The sequence below is a fragment of the Varanus komodoensis genome, unplaced genomic scaffold (assembly GCF_004798865.1).
Source record: "Varanus komodoensis strain SLA01 unplaced genomic scaffold, ASM479886v1 scaffold101, whole genome shotgun sequence".
In the NCBI taxonomy this organism is placed as follows: Eukaryota; Metazoa; Chordata; class Lepidosauria; order Squamata; family Varanidae; genus Varanus; species Varanus komodoensis.
Window position 1 is genome coordinate 352,348 of NW_025335275.1, and position 21,667 is coordinate 374,014.

General features: G+C 40.3%; 1 protein-coding gene across 11 annotated transcripts; it reads left to right on the forward strand.

Moving 5' to 3' along the window:
• The first annotated feature begins 382 nt into the window (after nucleotides 1-382).
• On the forward strand, nucleotides 383-21,203 carry ILF3 (interleukin enhancer binding factor 3). 11 transcript variants are annotated; one of them, XM_044419284.1, is made up of 20 exons: nucleotides 383-527; nucleotides 2,632-2,748; nucleotides 2,829-3,055; nucleotides 6,534-6,717; nucleotides 7,787-7,934; nucleotides 9,387-9,478; nucleotides 9,848-9,943; nucleotides 11,691-11,802; nucleotides 12,207-12,304; nucleotides 12,613-12,724; nucleotides 12,811-12,939; nucleotides 13,166-13,365; nucleotides 13,928-14,086; nucleotides 14,994-15,131; nucleotides 15,236-15,409; nucleotides 15,685-15,838; nucleotides 16,187-16,240; nucleotides 18,885-19,235; nucleotides 19,644-19,775; nucleotides 20,563-21,203. In XM_044419284.1, exons 2-20 carry the CDS (start codon nucleotides 2,746-2,748, stop codon nucleotides 20,691-20,693), a joined length of 2,694 nt encoding a protein of 897 aa, XP_044275219.1. In that variant the 5' UTR covers nucleotides 383-527; nucleotides 2,632-2,745; the 3' UTR covers nucleotides 20,694-21,203. The 11 variants fall into 11 exon arrangements, with proteins under 11 accessions (XP_044275219.1, XP_044275218.1, XP_044275220.1 ...); XM_044419283.1 differs by having other exon boundaries at nucleotides 2,667-2,748; XM_044419285.1 differs by having other exon boundaries at nucleotides 2,667-2,748; nucleotides 19,644-19,766.
• The last annotated feature ends 464 nt before the right edge of the window (nucleotides 21,204-21,667 follow it).

A 21,667-nucleotide genomic window follows, 5' to 3' on the forward strand; every position in this document is an offset into this window, starting at 1 on the left:
AGCGTGGTTTCGCTTTCCTTCTTCCCTGGAGTTTATCTTCCCTACAGCCCTTTCCCTTGTCTTCGAAAGAGGGCAGCCGCATGAGGAAGAAAATCTGGGTCACCACACAGGGAAAGCCAGCACGTCTGAAATGCCAGCCCGGAGGGGAGGGGGGGTACGATGAGGCGCTGTAAAGTCCAGCGCCTGTGCGTCGCTACGCAGAACGAATAATAAGATGGCGGCAGAAAAGAGGGCGGCGACAATAGAAGAGACGCACTCTTTCAGTCTGCCGGCGCGCGAACGTTATAGTCCACGCCCCCTCTTTCAGTGCTGATTGGAGTAGATGGCCACCTAAGGAGCACGTGACCGGGGCCCTGCCTTTTTCTTTCGTTCCGCCCCTCCCCCCCCTTGCTGCAGTTAGAGCTCGGCGAACCCGTCCGTGGCTGCCGCTTCCGTGCGGGAGATCAAGCGCTCAAGTGGCATATCAACCCACTGCTTCGTGTGGGGGCTGTTGGTACCGGCCGTCGTCGACGGGCCCAGCCCGCTCGGTAAGTAGGACCCCGCAGAATGAAAGGAGTGCCGAGGGTGGGCAGCTTTCTAAACGGTACTTTCTCACGGGAAGGAAGAAAAGATCGTCTGTGCCTGAGGGAGAAAAGGGACAGGTTTCCGTTGGTTGGGAAGAAGCACCGTTCTTTTCCGCTCTCCTGTCTCGTGCGCGCTCCATTGTGTTGAGGAAACAAAATGGCGGCGGCTGGGCCAGGAGGCGGGAGGGAGGTAGAGAGTGGTAATGGCGCGCGGGCGGCTCAACGGAAAGTGGGCAATGGGTAGAGAGAGGTGAGCGCGCTGTTTTCGCCTAATGCTCCAGCCCCGCTTCCCCGTTCGCGTGTTTCTCACGTAGCGACGTCAGACGCCGCCGCCTCCTCTGCGTCGGGTGACAATAGCTTCTGAATACCTTATTGCTACCTGTTCGTCTTGCTCTCGTTCTCCTTGAAGGAAATAAGTTTTTTGGCCTGTTGGTGTGTGAGCCTTTCCGAACGGCGGGCTCTGACCTTCGCTTGGCCCTCTGGGCTCCCCATTTGTGGGGTTGTAGTTCATCGGCCTCTCGTCGTTCCCCCCAACCCCCCGTCATCTCGGCCTTGACAGGAGTACTCACTTCTGTCCTGGCTTCCCCCTCCGCGTTAGAACTTAGGCGATCTCTGCCTCCTTTTCTTTTATCATATGAAGGGTAAGCGTTGCCCAGGCGGCTCTTGAAACGCACGCCCTTCACACGTGGTAAAAATACAGTTGAAGGGCCCAGGACTCTAGAGGGCTTGTGTATATGCCATTCTTCTCCTGCAGACAGGAAAAAGATTTTTCACGTGGGGCCTGACGAAGTGTAACAGTCTGCTCACTTTGTGATGGGTGTCAGGGGTCGTCCTGTTGATGTAGGCATATAATGTTAGTTTCCCTTTCTGTAAGCAAAGGCAGCTCTTTTTTTGATTGTCATTTACTATTGCTGATTATTACTTAAGTCCTGTGGTATTTATCAACTTAATTCTTGTTGCACTATTTGGAACCAAGAACAGGGATCCCAAATGGCATGTTTCATTATAACCAAGCATGACCTCACGGGAGGAAATTGTTTTTTTTTAATAATCCAATTATTCATTTGTTCAGAAAATGATAATAGATTACACAATTACTGAATTAGTTCAATAGATGCAGCAATTTTAACTTTGCCATGTTTTAATATCAGTATTGGAAGCTGTGCAGTAATGCATGCATTGAACTTGGACTTACAGGAGATGTGTTTAACATATAGAATAGTATTCATTCAAAGATACTTTAGTATATTAATAGCTATATGGGATAGTGCTGTAGGATCCAGTGGATTTGTGCTTAACTCTTAGCTGAAACTTCAGCAGTGAAAATGAAATGTTACCAACTGCCCATTGTAGCAGTTTTTCAACAAGTACAACAGGGACAAAAATTTACCAGGCTCAGTGGCTGGAGCCTTCTTTTGAGATAGATGAGTGCAGCTTCATAAGCTTAACCAAAGCAGACACAAAAAGTTTAATAATAGAACGATGATGGGTTGAAATGGACTTTTATGGTCAGCTTGTATCATAATTTCTTGTAAAAGTTTTGCTGTCTGATAGTACTTGCATGTCATTGCCTTGAGATACATGCTAAGATCTCAAGACAAGATCTCAATAGCTGCAGAGCAGCAACATATTGTGAAAGGTGCTTCCAGTGTCACTGCTGCACCACAAAGCTCATATATCTAAGCAAGTAGAGTCTCTCTGGTTTAGCACTAAAGGTTGTGGAATTTGTGCTAGGTGGCTTGTTAGTTGAGAGAAGATTACATCTCATGGAAGAAAACAAGCTTACATTCTGTCTTTCAAGGACCCCAGAGTACTACGTGTGAGTTTCCAGTGAAGCCCTACTATATTTAGTTTCACAGCTGATGAGTTTTGATCATTTTTGAAAATAGAAGGCTCCATTTTAGATGTTTACATATTGTAAATGTGCCTGGTATGCATTTGCCATTCTTTTTATAATAAAACAATTTACTTTCGGCTCACATGCGACTTACTGCATTTCATAGTGGAATGGTATATCATGCTATAATGTAAATGTGTAATATTGTACTATATTGTTGTATATCTACAGGCTTTTCTGATACTGGTCATCTTTTTATTCTTCAGAGTACTAGAAACAGTAGTACTAGCATAACCAGGAAGACGTATATTTCTGGAAAACATCAGCCAAAGTTACAAAGCAAAAATGGTAAGAACTTGTCATGCAGAAGTGAAAGCCAGCTGCATGACTATTTGTTAGTTAATTTATTGTACGTTTTTAATTTTCAGCGACCAATGCGTATTTTTGTGAATGATGACCGTCATGTCATGGCAAAGCATTCTGCAGTTTATCCAACTCAGGAAGAATTGACAGCAGTTCAGAACATGGTCTCCCATACCGAACGTGCTCTCAAAGCTGTCTCTGACTGGATTAATGAGCAAGAAAAGGGCAGTAGTGAGCAGCCAGAACCTGAGTCTATGGAGACAGTAGCTGAAGAAGAGAACAAAGAAGGAAGGCAAGTGGTATTGCAGGACATCTGTTCTCAGACATTTGGACACGTTTCTCAAGTACTATTGCACGGCTAAATTAGTGGCCTTGATGTCCTCATTTTCTGAAGAAAAAATGCCATAGGACACCATAGGGCTTACTAGTGAGTAGAGATGTGTAGGATTGAAACCCACCCATTTGAAGGGGGATGGAGGGGGAGAGGCCTATGTCTTGCCCTCATCCATTATTGTTTATCTGAAGGACAAAACTTGGATTTCTATAGAGTGAGAAAGCTTGTGCGCTTCCTGTGTTTATGGTTCCAGTTGTTTAATTTAGCAGACTAGAATGTTCACAACTTCACATCAGTCCAGTCAGTGGCTTCCAAAGGATTTACCAGTATGACAAAATTGTTTAAAGCATAATCTTAGATGTGTATTGATAGTAAATCCTTTATTTTTATGTGCTTTACATTCACATAAGCACATTTACATTTTACGTGCTTTACATAGATGACTACAACTATCCCAGGTAGAGCAGAATGCAGTGAATATAGAAGTGAAATTGATCAGTATAATGAGCTCAAATTCTTACGATACAGATTTCAAATCAGGAAGAGAGCATACTTCATTATGCATTTGTAGAGGCATTAACTTGCTGGTTTAGAGTGTCAAGCTGAAAATTAATATAATTACAGTAGGGGTGGGCAGCCTGCAGCCCTCCAGATGCTTGGGCCTATTCCTTTAGTCCTAGTCTGCATACCCATTGTTAAGGTGTGATGGGAGATGCATGCCAAAAAATCTGGAAGACTGCAAGTTGCATATGGGAGAGGTTGAAAGCTGAGTGATTGGAATTTTCTGGAGAACTTTGAATTGGAATATGTTCCAATGCCTTGTGGCATTGATCTAGCCTACTAAACATAAATTTGTTAAATTAATTTTACATGCTGTATAATTATCAGTATTTGAAAACTTAATATTAATTTTTAAAAGACACTGAAAATATGCTGATTTTAAGTATTAAAAGACACTGTGGATAGACTTTTGTTAAAAAAATACATGCTTTCAGGGAACAGTTGACTGAAAAAATAACTTTGAAATTACCTAAATTGATTGGAAATGTATTAATCTTTTTTTAATGGAATAGTATCTTCTAATAGTAATGGAAAACTCCATGAAAAGAAATGCTCACATAGCTGTCTAATGCATAGTAAGGCAAAGAGAAGGCATTGTGGGAGATGCTGTAGCATAGCAGCTAAGACTGATCTGTGAAAGAAGAAGCCCTTGGTTCAGATCTTGTCTTTACTGTCAACTGACTGTCAGTGCTCTTTAATGTGGCTGCCTGCAGCTATTCAAACTCAGAGAATTACAGGCATCCAGGGGAGGGCAGAAGACACATGGAAGTACAGGTCAGCTCATTGCTTCTCCTTTTCTGAGAAAGACTTAGATGTCAAAGACTGTTGCCCCTGCACACGAGGAGAAGCTGAGGTGTTGCCAGGATGCATAGTATTGTAGCGAAGCTTCCTTCCCCAATCTCTCAAAACATCCAGAGTTGTCTTGCTTCGAGACTGGACCTCAGAATTGCAGCAGGCATGAAAAACTGTTGACTGAAAGAGCAGCAGGATGGCAGTTGGAGGACATTGCTGGGACTTTCCCCCCTCTGACCAGCCAGGCTTTGTCTGGCAGCCACAGGACTGCACCTTAGGTGACCTTAGGAAACTTAAGTGTTTTTAGCTTTTGTTTCTTCCCATTTTCAGTATAGGAGATATTAGTGACTTGTAAAGCAGCCTTTCGCATCCTGGTGCCTAGCAGATGTTTTGGACTACAACTCTCAGCATTCCTGACCATAGGCCACATTGCTGAGACTGGTAGGAGTTGGAAGTCCAAAACATATGGAAGTCGGAAGGTTTGTTGTAATGATTGCAATTAGAAAATACATATATAAAATTATCAGTTATAAAACTTCAAAGAAGTATATATACATGTTAAGTATTAAGACGGCTTCTGTTTTTTGAGTCTGGTTTGCAGATCAAAAGCTACTGCAAATGATGAAGCTGTATTGGGGTAAGAGCACCAGAACTATGGGGGACATTGAAATATGTGCAATAAGTATAAAATCTAAGTTAATAATGTAATACATTTGTACTGCTGATATATCTATGAAATATTGCAAGTTAGTTCCTATTTATTCAACAATGCTTAACAAATGTACCCTGTGTTGTAGGTGGAGCTGCACCAAGGGTGCCTATGCACAACTTTGTCAATGACATCAGCGAAGTAGAAAACAAAAGAAAAAATATGTGTTTAACCCTGAGTTAATTTATCTAAAACATATCCCTGAAATGTACTGGATAGATCAGAGTTGTACACTTGGATGTTCTGTAACATAAAACAGTAGAAAAATTCAGTATCACACAGGCTACAGTCCTATCTCTGCTCTTTTTAGTAAGACTTGGTAACCTCTGGGCAAAACAGTAATTCTCTGTATTTGTCACAATCCAATAGTCCAGAACACTGGTGTTCCCCAGTGAAGAAAGACTTTGCTTGGGACTGAACTGGAAGACACCTCCCAATTCTTTTGAGGCCAATCTTTATCCTGCCATCACAGTGAATGGATGCAGGCCTCTTGACCTGCTCACCTTATGGGGCAGGTAGTCTATGGGCTTAAAAAAGGTCTATGTCCCCCATAATCAAGGTCCACAAACAGTGCATAAGCAGTCAGCCAAAATTTGTGATTACTGTTGATTGGCTGTTCTTTCAAAAGAATGCCTTGTCACATTATGAACTTGCTTTGCTCCTGATGCCCAGTGCAATTCCTTCCCCATCCCAGAATGGAGAATGGGTAGATCAGCCTTCCCCAGCCAAATGCCCTCCAGCTGTTTTGAACCACATACTTTGTAATTCTTTATCATTGGCCATGGTGGTTGGGGCTAAGAAGAGTTGCAGTCCAGGACATCTGGAGAGTACTGGGTTAAGAGAGGCTCTCCTAGACCTTTCACTGAACTTCAGAGGGTCAAAAAAACTAGTCTTACTTCTTCTTTTCTTTAAGAGTCCTTGGAAAGGTTTCTATACTTTATGATAAGCCATCCTTTCTCAGCTTGGTTCTGAGAGGAGACATTTGCCACTTGGGCTGTAGAGTGCAGGAGGAGTTCTACTTGTATTTTTTTCTTGACACTAACACCACAAAGAATTGTGGATTAGAAAATTGCATATGGGGTTATAAAACCAGAAGTAACAATGGGATGGTCAGAATCTAATACTAGAGCATGATGTGCTGGGCAGTGAAATTTCTGAAGAACTCTTGGTTCTTAGATGTTTTGCGAAACCACTCAGTATTGTATTCAGTATCTTCCTTGCTTGCTGAAAAGGACAGCTTTCACAACAGGACGGCATATAAATATTTTAAATAAATATAAATAAAAGTTTGTTCTTGGAAAATAGAACAATAATACAGGAGCTGATTATTAGGGTACCTCTCTTTCACTAATGTTTGTGTTCAAATTTTTTCAGTGAGCAGAAGGCAACAGCTGAGCACTTGACTAGAACGCTCCGTGGAGTTATGCGTGTTGGTCTTGTAGCAAAGGGCCTCTTGCTCAAGGGAGACTTGGATCTTGAGTTGGTTCTCTTGTGCAAGGAGAAACCCACTATTGGTCTTTTGGAAAAAGTAGCTGAAAATCTTGGCACACAACTTGCTGTAAGTATGAAATGAGCAATTATTACCAAACATATTTGATGCCCTGAGTATATTAAGGCTGTTTAGATGTTACTGTACGTAGCAAATTGTGCTTCTGGGCTAAGTTGAGGGATTTGCACGCCAGCGGGTGTGGAAAATTCATGCTCTTGTTCCCACAGAGTTGGTCTAATTGAAAATACCATTAAGGGGTGGTTGTGCATTCTACTGTGATGCAGCTTATAGCAAGTTTGCATAGAGCATACTGCATGCATTGCCATTGTTTATCATGGAACATTAACATTTCTTGCAATCAGAGTATCCTCAATATTGGACAATTGGTAGCCTAATATTTTAGTAACAGCTAGATTCACTTGCCATTTTTTGCATCCTGTTCCTCATGCTGCTTTTGGTAACTTAGTCATGTGGATCTGTCTGCACAACATCAAGAAAGTTATAAATTAAATGGGAGAACCTTGTGATTTACTAAGTGGCTAGTTTGATATTTAAGAAACTATCTCCTATCCATAATTTTATTACAGTTTGTTTGAAATCTTAGCATGCTGCTGTGGATGCTTTCATTTGCTGTATAAACTAAATTTTTTAGGCAAATGGGAGACGTGGGTATGTGTTAGAGTGATCTGTGTGGTATGGATCTCTTTGAGGAATACTTGGACATGTGGTCAATTATCTTGCTGGCCATGGCAGTGTCTGCCCTGATTTTCACAGTACCCCTGAGAGGAGTTCCAGACAGCATAAGGAAAAGTTGAAAGTGATGCTGCTCCTTTCTCTTTTCCTTGGCTTTTTACCTGTCTTGCTTTCTCTCAGTTCTACAAGTGGAAGCAGTAGTGCCAAAAAGGCTTTGAGAAATGTGGGTAGAGAGTTGTGAAGTGATGAAAGATTCAGTTTCTGGGCATTTGGTCTTTTTGAGGAAGTTATCTATCCCTATAGTCACTGATACTAAATCAGTCTTGGATACATCAGCTATGGTGACAACAGATGAAATTGACTAAAAGCTTGAACTTAAATGTTTGAGATGCAGGTGAGAAAGAGGGAATTTGCAGAAACACTTAAGCAATTCTTTGTGTTTCAGGCTATTACTGAAGATAAATATGAAATTATCCAGTCTATCAGTGATGCTGCAATTGTCATTAAGAATACAAAAGAGCCTCCACTGACACTTACAATCCACTTGACATCCCCTGTTGTAAGAGAAGAAATGGAAAAAATGTTAGCTGGAGGTATGGAAGACTGAAAACTCTAACAGCCACAGAATGAGTTTCCACGCTGACTTTGCTGTTCAATGTGTACAATTGCTGTTTAGACAAAGCTATTTCATGCAATCAATATGAAGTATTGAATTCTTATGAATTATCACAGTGCTATGAATGACTGGATTATAGGCTTCTAGAATCTGAGTAGTACCTTCCAAATTAAAACACTTCTAATGTGTTGAGGCCTTCTTGTATGGCCTGAGCTTTTATGCAAGTGCATTTGTTTACTTGTGTGTAACAATGTTCTTCATCAAACTTTAATGACCAATATGGGTGTTATAAATGAAATCTAAAACCACTTAAAATAATGAAGTCTTAGTTTATATGACTTCTGCATGTTTATAAATTTGGATATGTTACATAAATAGTTTGTGTTGCAGTAAAAATGATTGGTGGCTTTTTGCTTTGGGGCTTTTTTGTAGGGGTGGGTTCAGACTGTTCAGCTGAATTCCAGAATTATTTGAAAGCTTTGGATAAAGTTACTCCATTCTTCCTTACATTCAAACATGCTTTGGGGGTCGTTCATATGCATGTGTGTAACAATTTATCAACCATAACAATAACTCGGCCTGATGATTTTCTGCTGAGTTCAAAGGAGGCAGTCCACACAATATTCAAGGTGATACTGAAATGCTCCAAAATATCTGTTCTTTGTGATGTGGCTATTTTTCATACATGCATATCGTCATTTGTTACAGTAATGAACTTGCATGTGTGAATTCATCCTTAATATTAAAAGCTTAATTTATGCCTGAATAAATACAGAATATTTTAAAGTAGGTGAATCATATATGCAACACTGAAATTTTGTATTTCAAAGGTTTGCACCAGCTTTATCTAAAACCCTGGCTTTTTTCCTATCTTCAGTTTTGCTGCAGCATAGACATGATAATTTTGTTCTGATTGTTTTATGGTTCTGATATCTGACTACATCTACCAAGCCTTCTAGTTTGTCGATTTTAGGGACGCTGGACCTTTGACCAACAGGACGCACTCTGTCATGGGCTGGGGCCAGGGCAGTCGAGCCTTGTGGGCGGAGGGAGTTCCCTTCTAGAAAAGATCTTAGTTATGTTCTACAGGATATAGAGTGGGAATCTAATTTTAACCTTCCATTCTGTTGGTTAGTGCAGTTTTATACTTTTTTTGCAGCCTGGTTAAAATAGTCTATTTGTCCTTCAATGTAGGATTCATTTCCTTGTGTAGAATGAGTTAGTGCCTCACATTGTTCTCCTTATGTAGTTGTTAGTTCATAAGGGTGAAAAAGTAAAGTATATAGAGGCTATACTTTCAGGTACAGGGCTATAGATCAGAGTTCTGGGAGCCTCAGCTGCCCTTTAGGAAACTGCCTCATCCCCTCTCCACCCGACAGAACCCCCTTGGTCAAACTGTACCTTGTCTTCTTATTCCACCCACGAATAGAAACGCTATCAGTCAACGACTCACCGGACGTTCTGGACAGGCAGAAATGCCTTGCTGCCTTGGCGTCACTCCGACACGCCAAGTGGTTCCAGGTTTGCATTTTGTTCTTATATTTGTCTTTAAGTAGAAACCTTGTAAGTTGTAATTGCCTAACTTCATTAAAAAGTTTTAATACTGGACTGTAGATGTGCAGAACTTAGCAGCTGTTAAATGCGCAGTTGCTAAAGAAGCACTTGAATGAACTTAGTTTTTCACAAAAAAAAGGAATAGCTGCCTAGCTGCTGCTTTGTGTTAAGAGTAAGTTTTCATTTCATAGTAATTAAAACTACAGAATTAAAAAGCTATGGATATGTAATACATAGTTTACCCTTGACAAAGTAGCACTACAAGAATTTATATTTTGTCTCACTTTGGTTCTGGTATTCATTACTTAGCCTTTCTTGCTTACTGTTTTGTTCTAGGCCAGGGCAAATGGCTTGAAGTCTTGTGTCATAGTCATCAGAGTGCTGAGAGATTTGTGCAGCCGTGTTCCTACTTGGGCTCCACTTAGAGGATGGGTAATCTCGCAAGTTACATTTCCATTTTAATATATGAGTGTGGAAAAATAGAATGGAAAGCAGTTCTTATTGTTAAAAATAAACTGGGAGAAAAATTAAGAAAAGCCTAATCTTTCCTAGGTTGAGTGTGGATTGTTAAACATTGATTGTTGGGTTGAAAGTAATCTAAATTAATTGTCTTTAGTAGGTTTCTAGGAGTAGTGGAGGGTTAGCAGTTGTCAAATAGATGGTAAAAGTCTTGACTGAGGTTGTAGAAAATCTTAAGTGACTAGAATATACACATCTAATAGCACCAAAATATTTTTGAATGGGCATTTAATACATAGCATTATCAGATTTTTAGGTGGGAATAATAAATGAGACATCATGGTATGAATTTGTCCAACACTCCCTCTAACCACATGTTCACACAAGTAAACAGTTCTGCTGACAGATGTGTTCATAAGCAGCATGGTACAAGTTAAATGGATTTTTTAAAAACTTTGTAGTAATAAAGACTGGGTTCAGACAACCTGCTGCAATTCATTATTACATCCAGAATGAGTAGTGGTGTCTATGGGAGTTAGCTTTAAATATGCAACTCCCACTTGGGAGGGTTGGGGGAGGCTTAGCTGCAAAATGTGGGTGACCTGATAAGCAGTAATGGCAGCACTGAGGATGGTGTGATGGAATTAGTTGGGTTGTACTGCTACCTTCATGAAAGATCACAGGAAACTACCAGTGCAGTCTTCTGTAAATAGGACCTTTTGTTTCTCTAGTGCCTTGCAGAGAAACTTCAGGAGAGAGGGCAGCTGAAAAAGCCCTGATAAATAAGTAAACAAAAAAGAAATACCTATCCAGTGATGGGTAGAAATGCCGTGCATTACAAATCATGCATCCAAGTGTTAGCTGTATTAGCTTTGAAGTCAGGAGGATGAATTTGATGCAAGGCAAATAAATAAGAGCCTTTGGTTTTATAGTAGATGAGAAACTCTTGCTTTCATGCAGAGAAGCACTAGAAGCCCATTGTAAGTTTCCAACTGGAGTTAAATACTTAAAATATTATGTGCTAGGGGTGAATGTGCTTCCCTCCAGGTTGCTGGTGAGGTTAGTAAAGATACAGTCTCTTTCATTTGAAGACTGCATTGGATGAGTTGTATGGAATTAAGAACAATAGGCAGGTCATCTGAGAACATTCGATATCCTAAAGCTTTAGACTGTATGGGGCTGGTCATATGGGGTTATATAAGGGTTAAACTGTCCTCACATAATCTATAGCCCCCATTTACCTGGTTTGCAAGACACACTGATTCTCCATGCCGAGGCTTTTTATTCAGTCTGATGCCCATGAATGCCACAACTTGTCATGGGTTAAATAACCAACAGTGAGAGTCAGTGTGTTATCCAGACTGGATCTTTAGGTTCTGCTTGCAAAGTTTAAAAATTTATTCTATTCACTGGTTTTTATTGTATAGAAAGAACACTGAGCTCAGTGTGCCAGCCAGTTGACAAAGCAGGGTTGTCCAGTTCTCTAGCTGTGTTGTGTGTCTCAACCAGATTATATATTTAAGTGACTAGTTGCTGATCTTTCAAACCAAGAAATAAATAGTAAAGAACTTACGTGGGCCTGAAGTTTACGAGGCCTATAAGTTACCTCATCAGTTCTGGTACTATTGACATTGTTTGGTCAGCAGGACTTAAATTTGCTAAAACCATTACTGAATGTTCGTTCTGTGTTTTTTTTTTTAAATATGAAATGTCTTTTCAGCCTCTAGAGCTGTTGTGTGAAAAATCTATTGGAACAGCCAATCGGCCAATGGGAGCTGGTGAGGCCCTCAGAAGAGTTCTTGAATGCCTTGCATCAGGAATAGTTATGCCAGGTTAGATGGTTCTTCACTTTTGAAAAATTTCAGTGGAAGTAACTGACATTTACTTTTATGTTTCCCAGTACCAGTTAGATGTGATCATTTTTTATCTGTTTGACTTAAGAGTCTGTAGGGCATGACAGCACATTGAGCGTGGACCCGTTATTCTACTTCCCTTAATGGGATATGACAGACTGCACAAGTTGTTTTTGGAGTATTTAAAGACTTTTCACAGGCTTGCCACATCACTGGGCTTAATGGTCCATATTGTAGACTAGATCAAATTACTGACCATTGGATCCAGAATTACAACTGGGCTGCTTACATTGGTAATCTTAGGTGATGCTAAGGGAATAATTGAGTCTACAAAGAGACCCTAGGATAATTCTCTGCGTATCTTCCTTGTTTCCTGCCTTCAGATGGTTCTGGTATTTATGATCCTTGTGAAAAAGAAGCCACAGATGCTATTGGGCATCTAGACAGACAGCAAAGGGAAGATATCACACAGAGTGCTCAGGTATAGTTTTGATTACAGATGTTACAAACCGCAATGGGTTCTTAATGATAGCTAGTCACCTCAATGAGGCTGGCTTTTATTTAAACAGAAAAAGGGTCCCATATAAAGAATGCAGGAGACTTTTGTTCGTCTGCCAGAAATGAGGTGTCAGGTTTTTAATGAGTAATACTAAATTTCCACTTTTTGCTAACATTGGTTTTCAGAAGTTTTCTGCTTGCAATCTTGGGACTGAGTTCTGTTTGACTAGTATGTGGGAGAAGCTTGGGAGCAAGTTGGGTGCTTTAGTAACACACATCCTATTTTTCTAGCATGCTCTAAGGCTTGCTGCTTTTGGCCAGCTTCACAAAGTCCTGGGGATGGATCCATTGCCATCAAAGATGCCCAAAAAACCAAAAAATGAAAACCCAGTTGACTACACTGGTAGGTTTTTAATTCTTGAGGAATTTTATTTGACTGTCATGGTGATAGTATTTTTTTTAGTTGACCACCTAAAATCTTATCTGCAGTCCAGATTCCTCCCAGCACTACATATGCCATCACTCCATTGAAACGTCCTATGGAAGAAGATGGAGAGGAGAAGTCTCCAAGCAAAAAGAAAAAGAAGATTCAGAAAAAAGGTATTGAGCTGGCAAGAGGTAGGTATGCTTAAGTTTTCCAGGTGCTTGGCTAAGACAGATATGTTGGATTCATGTTGATATGTAACTATAAATGAATGGTAGAAAACAATAACAGGTAGCAACTGCTTTGGCTATTTTTCTTGATGGCTGTATAGTTAGGACTCTTCACACAGAAAAACACTGTTAACATTCATGTGTAGGGACTAAAGATGTCAGTATCTGACAAGGTACTTCTTTTGTGCAGAGGAGAAATCAGAACCTCCACAAGCTATGAATGCTCTGATGAAGCTGAATCAACTAAAACCTGGACTTCAATATAAATTAGTGTCTCAGACAGGTCCAGTTCATGCTCCTATATTTACTATGTCTGTGGAAGTTGATGGTATCACATATGAAGCTTCAGGACCTTCCAAAAAAACAGCCAAACTGCACGTAGCAGTAAAGGTAAGGAATATCTATATGTGTTTTATCACCCTTAGGATTTATCTCAATTTGTGCTTGGAAAAGGTTCCTATATAGTCTATTAAAATAAAGTAATGTAATTTCAGATGTTCAAGGAAGCTTAACCATGATGTAGTGTGGGGTCTATACTGATAATAGGTGGTTATCATTGTTTAGCAAGCCAGAATCAGAAAAACATTATATAGTAGGTTTTTAATCAGTGTGGTTTATGTTCACTGTGACTTCGTGTCCTCAGAATTGAGAAACTGTAGTTAACAGCTTATAGCCACTTTACATAGAAACTGAAATAAATAACTTTTTAAAAGTTGGAAGCTGAAACAAAAGCAGATTCTGAATCATGGAATTAACCTTAAATTAGGAAGCTTATAGTATGGCTTGGATTCTAAACAATGGTTAGTGGAAACATTGTTTGGTTTGATACCCTAAAGTGGTACAAGTAATAGTGTTTCTGGCTATACAGTAGTAGTATTTCAGTATGTGTTGTACTGAAGCCTAAGGACAGATGACATTACGATGAATACATCTGTTATCTTTTACTTTTTAGGTGTTACAAGATATGGGACTGCCCACAGGTGTTGAGGGCAGAGAGAGAGGGGACGAATCAGCAGAGGAAACAGATCAGAAACCAGTAGCTGTTACTGCTCCTCCTATTGTGGAAACTGTTTGTACACCTAGTGCTGCTTCTCCTTCAGAACAAACAGAGGTGAACATTGCTTGCACATCTTTCATTATAGTTGTAGCCCTAACTCTTCAAGCCAAAATCACAACCATACTATAATCAGTGTCAAGCTTCTACTCTATTTTTAGAACCACAGCTGTGCTGCCCCCCCCCCCCGCCCCGGGTATTCTGATCTTCCTCCCCACTCCTGAACCCTCTTTTCCCACTCAATTACATTTTCTGTAGTCCTCAGAGAGCCAGGAGATTTCTCCTTTTTACATATCACTTTAAAACCAGTTCTAGTAAATTGTTTTCTAACAAGACTTACATTGCCAGTATCTCCATCATTGTCTGTCTAGATATGCAAAGTACAGTGGTACCTTGGCTCATGAACTTAATCCATTCCAGAACTCTGGTCGTGACCCAAATTGGTCGTGCACCAAGTCAAATTTCCCCATAAGTTTCAATGTAAATAAGGTTAATCCGTTCTGTGCCTCTTTTTTAATCACAAAAATTTGAAGCAGACGCACTGAGGGGGAGGCGGGCACAATCACAGGCATGCTCGGGGAGGCGGGTGCGATCACGGGCGCACTTGGGGTGAGGCGGGCGCAATCGTGATTGTCACCTAATGCAGAGTTCGCGACCTGAGGCAAAAATTTTCAGAAACTTCTGTTCGCAACCTGATTTGGTCGTGAACTGAGGCGTTTGTGAGCTGAGGTACCACTGTATGTTCTAGCAGTCAAGCTGCATTAGTCAGTTTCTGTAGTCTGCATGCATTGTTTTGCTCTGAAAAGTTAGGGCTGTGCCTGACCAGCCAGTGGGCAAGTAGAATACTCATCTCAGTAAACCCTTGATAAACAGTTTTTTGGCACTGTTTTATCTTGGACACCCCAAAATAAGTGACCTGCATTTGTAAATCGGAAGAAATCAGTGTAATGTTTTAACTTCTTAGAATGTGAAACAACAAGGACCAATACTGACAAAGCATGGGAAAAACCCAGTTATGGAACTAAATGAAAAACGGCGTGGCTTAAAATATGAACTGATTTCAGAAAGTGGTGGCAGTCACGACAAGCGGTTTGTGATGGAGGTGAGATGAATTGGTGCACAAAACTGCTTTCAGAATTGCTCTTAATAAACATAATAGCTTGGCAAGGTGCAGCTCCCTTTCTGAAACCTTTGCTTATCTTAAAGGTTGAGGTTGATGGCCAGAAATTCCAAGGGGCTGGTTCAAACAAAAAAGTGGCAAAGGCCTATGCTGCACTGGCTGCATTAGAAAAACTTTTTCCAGATGCCCCTCTTCCAATGGAGCAAAAGAAGAAAAGGGCCCCTATGCCAGCACGAGGTGGACCCAAATTTCCTGTGAAGGTAAGTGTGATTACTGACAGCTTCTGATGTTAGTTTAATGAAGAATACCTCTGCGGCCCTCTAAAGGGATAGTATTCCCCTGGAAGAGAAGCTTAGGTGCTTAATTTGAAAACCATATAGCACTGATTTGACGTTTGCTTTATCCAGCACAGTCTATTCATTATTACAGGTAGCCACTAGGTAGAACTTTAAGAGTTAACTTGGGAATAGTGTGAAGTAAGCAAGAAACAAAAATAAGCAACTTCTAATGGCTGTGTTTTCACTCATTTCAACAGCATAATCCAGGCTATGGTATGGGGGGCCCTATGCATACTGAAGTGCCGCCTCCTCCAAGTTTGCGGGGGCGTGGTAGAGGAGGAAATATCAGAGGTCGTGGTAGAGGCAGAGGTGGATTTGGTGGTGCCAATCATGGAGGCTATATGAATGCTGGTGAGTTGCATTGTTACTATCCATAACCTGTGAGGAAGCAATGATTAATAGTCTTGTATGTACAACTTGATCTGCTTTGTAACCTGCCTTATATATGAGGTTCAGTCTTCCATATAGTTACAGTATCCCATTTGAGATAGGAAGAACCCTAACACTTTTACAGGTTGAGGCTAATTTTACTACTGAGTTCAAGGTGGTCCTGGAAGATGAGTCCGGGTCCAGTGAACTGGCTCATTCTTTGCTCAAATGCTTCTATGCATACATTTTGTAAGCATATAAAATGGTCCACTAAAGTCACTATTTCTGTGTAACAGTGTCAAGTGAATAATACAATCATTTTGTTAACAGGAGCTGGATATGGAAGCTATGGCTATGGTGGCAATTCTGCAACAGCAGGCTATAGTAAGTGTTCATAAAAACACAACACTTTGGGGGTAGCAAAATTCAGTTCTATGTTACATAGTGCAATTAGGAAAAAAAATCTGATGTTAAAACCATCTCACTTATAAAGTTGACTTTAAAATTTCTCTGCTTTAAGCCAAGTGAAGCAATACACCAGTCTTGTTAAGCAATCTCCCTAAAGACAAATGCACAACTTTGTTTTGAAAGGCCTTTGTTGGGAGTGGGGGTGACGGGAGCAGAGAAATAAAAAATAAATTTTAAAAATGTGGCACATTTTGCCATTTTCGAAAATTCTAATTTTTTTTCCTCTGCTCTGTCTCCCCCTTTTGTAGGTGACTTTTTCACAGACTGCTACGGCTATCATGATTTTGGGTCTTCCTAGATCATCTAAAAGTATTGCACATAAAACAGCTTTTTACTCCAATTTTCTCGAACTCCAAAACCCAAAGTGTTCGTGCTGTGTCCCTGTGCTTCACTGGGTTTCTCAACAGTGGCTTTTCACCGCAGCTTGTCTGAAACTGTTAGCCTACAAGCAGTGGCAGTTTTTATTGTGACTTGCCTTTGGTCATATCGATGTACACTGTGGGGGAGCTAAATTTCAAGGAATGTCTGTGCATTATGCACAATAAGAGCACTTCTGTTCTGCTTACAAGCAAAAGGCCCCTGTTTGCTTTTTATGGAAAGCATCACTTCATTTTTAAGGAACATGCAAAAGTGTTAACTTTTTGTCTTAATTTACAACAGATTTTGTACAATACCTAACCATTTTAGTCCCCAAAAGAAGGTAGATGCCTCTGATAGAGACTTTTAACACTTTGGAATCTACCATAACGTAATGTTTTAAGCATGCCTATTGTTGACTTGTATGTGATATAGTACGTGCTAATTTTAATCTCTGCATCCTTTGTGCTTCTTGTATTGGTATAACCTGCAAGACCTACCTGATCAACAACTTTTGGATCATGTTATCTCTTAAAATTTGAATGGTTTAATTAGCGGCACTGGGCTTTTTGCAACTAAAGATAAAAAGCCTAAAGCCCTTTTCTGAATGGTTTTGGAGTCTTGGTGGGGGTGGCTCTTTATCCTTCCTTCCTTCCTTCCTTCCTGCTTTCCTTCCTTCCTTCCTTCAGTACATTTCTCCAAAAGAAGTGTGTAATGTCCCAGGAAATGAAAGCTACTGAACGCTGAAAGGCACAGGGAATGAACTAGTCGCTCAGATTTTTAATAAACTGATTGTTTGGTCCATTTTGGTTCAGTAGTTGTATTGAATATGTTTACCCTGCTCAGTGTTAACTAACATTTACCTTATTGACTTAAAAGTAGTGGGGAAAAGAAGATACATGTGAGTTAAGCTTTCACTGTGAGGCTTTGAATATAAGCTTAGTTACTAAATGTCCTTTTTTTAAGAGAAGTAGTTGAGTGAAAATTGCCATTTTTCAATTATTGCAATAATTATGTGGTGGATATTCCATTTGTTTCAAGGAGAGGTTGGATTAAGAAGTAGAAATTCATTTCCAAAAACCATATTCCAGTTTATGATTAAACCAGTAGTACTCCATATAGTGTCAGGTCCTCAGCAGTCAGTGGTTCTCAGAAGTGGTCCCTGCACATAGCACTTTTTTTAAGCAGGTTTACTCATAAATGAAACTGTTGTGTGCAGATAGAATTGAAGCAGAAGTCCCAGACCTTCATTAATATTTAGAATATTAAAAGGTCTGAATTTCAAAATGTTTAATATGTTTCATCATACTACAGAGAACTGGATAAGTGTCAGACTTCAAAGACCTTATTTTCTAAAATAGGATTTAGTGATGATATTTTAAACTCATACACATTAATTTATACTTTCCTGTAATAATCTTAAGCAGGCATAACCCACCTTTTTCTGGCAAATGTAAAAATACTAAATTTTCTGTAACCTGGGATTGAACTTAGAAACTGAGGAAGCAATCTTTAGTAGTTGTACCCAAATGACTCTACTTACTGTGTATACCTAGATAGCTTACTGTTCCTGTAAGTTCTATAAATTTTGTTCACTGCTTTTGCTTCCAGCTGTGATTATGGTTTCCTTTTGCATACTGGGAGATTCCTCCCCCCCCCAACCCAGGACTTCATTATTGGAATAAAACCTTAAGTAGAAGTATACTTTCCTACCTTCAAGTGTATAACTATTAGAGCTAAACTTTGGTAGAGGATATGATTTTATAGCAACTTGAGTAAGTGTTGGATAAGCGAAACTGAAACGGTAGCAATTGGTGTATTAAATATTCTTTTCCTATTAAATGCAGCTGCCTAAAGGGGCTGGTGTAATTAAATGTGTAGCATTCTAGATTTAGGCTTAAACTGATTTAAGAAAGAGACTACAACTATGGCTGGCCACCCTTGAGTCCACATGTGGGCTGTATAATGAGTGAGAGCCATGCAAGTGTGTGGAGAGTGCTATATCCTTCCAGCTAGAGCTATAAGTTGCATTTTAACATTAAGGAAACTGGGAGGAATACATCCCTGTTATGCATCTGCCAAGTGATTTGTTCTAGTCAGTGTTTGCCTAATCTGAGGGTTTCTGCCCTATTAATGCAGGGTGGGGAGCAACTTGGGGCAAGGCATTCTTGATAGTCACATTTGACTCTTATGTTCTCTTTAGGTCAGTTCTACAGTAATGGTGGTCATTCTGGCAATGCAGGAGGGGGCGGTGGCTCTTCTGGCTATGGGTCCTACTACCAAGGTGGTGACTACGGCTCTCCTGCTCCTCCTAAGCATGCTGGAAAGAAGCAGCAGCATGGAGGACAACAGAAGCCTTCCTATGGCTCAGGTTATCAGTCCCATCAAGGCCAGCAGCAGCAATCGTATAACCAGAACCAGTATAGCAACTATGGCCCACCACAAGGCAAACAGAAGGGATACAACCAGGGCAACTATGCTTCCTACTCAAATTCCTACAACTCCCCTGGTGGCGGCGGTGGAGGATCAGACTACAACTATGAAAGTAAATTCAGTGAGTGCCTGGTGGGTGGGTGGGAGTTGTGAAAGGCTTTAATAGTTCCTCACACTCTAAGAGCAATGTTAACACTTTTGCTTAAAAGGCTTTCTGGCACATTTGGTCCATAATAGGAGCTACTGTGATAACCGAAGGCATTCTGTTGCCTAATTAATTATTTTGAGCAGAGTGTTGGAAAACTTAGGTGTTTCTACTAGTTGAGTGCCGCACAGTCTTTCCACTGCTACTGGGGTGCAAAAGAATACAGGGGAAGTAACTGTGGTGAAAACCATTGAGCTCCCTGTAGATGAAGAGTTTAAAACTTAAATGCAATCCTCTGCCAGGGTTTCGTATGAATGTTCTTGATTCTAGATTTGTTCAAAGCAGTTTGATAAGATTTCCTTCAGTGTGCATTTTTAATTCCAGGTTATGGTGGCGGAGGTGGAGGCGGCGGACGTGGTGGCGCAAATAACTACGGTTCAGGAGGTGCCTCCTACAATGCCGGTGGCTATGGGGGAGGAGCTGGGGGAGGAGGGTCATCTTACCAAGGTAAGCAAGGTCAGTATAGAGTGAAATACGCAAACCTTGATATGTTTGCATATTGGTTAAGCTCCTGTACTTGGTAGTCTACAATTTTTGCCTTGCCTTAGAAGCCAGCTATTATCAGGAGTTTTGGTAGAGGTTAAAGAAATTCACAGTGGATTCAGATGGGTTCAGATTTTTATGAATCTGACCTGGAGTCTCCAGTAGGCCAGTTTTTCTAAGTCATGCAGATTCCATAAATTTGCAGACTGGTTTTTCACTTCTAGGGGTCATTTGCACTAATTTGCATTATTGCTAGGGAAAAGTGAGACACTTGCACATTAGCACTAATGCAATTTATTGTAAGTAGAATGGAAAACCTGATTCTTTCAATAAACAGGCATTGCAATGAAAGATGCTTGACAATCTGCAAAGCGTACAGGATCTGTGTATATCTAATTGTCTGATGTACCCACTCTCAAGGGCTTCTGGTACATACATCAAACTGGATTGGAGGTGCTTGTAAGTCAGTTGGCTCTGGAGACAAACAGTGAAAGTGCCTTGTACTGCTGTTCACTTGTTTACTTTTCCAAGTTCTCATGCAGTGACTGACACTGCCCCTCCAGTTCTCCTGTGCATACCGCATGCATACAGGGAAGGAGCAATGCTTGTGCATGATGCAGTGAAGGATCCAAAGTTCTCTGAAATTCACTCAGTTTCACCCAATCAATCTGAGTATTTTGTGTATGATAGTTGGAACTACATTAGCAAAGAAGCAGGTATAGTCATGTATTAAAGTCACCCATCCCCCCCTTTTTTCTAGGTGGATATTCTCAGTCAAACTACAACCCGCCAGCTTCAAACCAGAATTACAGTGGACCTCCCAATTCCTACCAAGCCCCCCAACCTGGCTATGGCAGAAATGACCACAGCATGAACTATCAGTACAGATAAATTAGTCTGTTCTTGGTGGGTGTGAAGCTTTTATCTTCTAAACTTGCATACCCTTTGGATATTGAGTTTATTGCATCACAGTAAACATGTAAACCCCGTTTCCATGTTGCCGTGCTCTTTGTGATATCAGTCACTAATGGTTGAGTACCTTGTAATTCCATACTTAGCTGTATTTTGAACATTTAATGGTGTATTTAATGGTTTGTTAGTTTGCCATCTCAACTTTTTGTCTAAATAGAATTTGAGTTAAGTATCCCTTTTCTGTTTAAATGACATTCAGGTGTCAAACACAGCATGGCTTTAAATAGATGAGGGATATTTTCTGCTAATGCTTTTGTGAAGTGAGTTTAAACAAGCTTTCTGTATTTTAATGCTTTAGTGTTTTTCAGTTTTATAAGTGAGGATTTTATTTTAAAATTTGTGGGAAAGAGTGGGTTTTGTATGTCTGGGTCATTCAGACAGCACATCTGGATTATGCTGAATGTAGACAAATAAACACAACTCTTCATGTGTCTGTCTGGATTTTTGTCCTTCCCAGATCCCATTTCTTAGCAACCTGGGTGCTTCCTCAGTTTTGGGAGCAAATTGTTAGGTGGTTGTATTTTAATTTCTAGCTGAAGCATATTAAAATATGCTTCCAAAAGGCCAAATAATGCAAAGCCATAACTCTATCTATCTATCTATCTATCTATTTATTAAAACATTTTTATGCCGCCCCATTCGCCAAAGCCTCGTGGCGGCTTACAACAATAAATAAAACCACATAAATTAAAATATACATATAGAATAGTAATAATTTAAAATACAATATACACACAATATAAAATAAGCCGCCCTGGCCAGATAAAATTCAGTAGTATTAACATTTAAAATGTTGCTTAAATAAAAAGGTCTTTGCCTGGCGCCGAAAAACAAATAACGACGGCGCCAGGCGGACCTCTCTGGGGAGCGCCTAAGTTATGGAATGCGCTCCC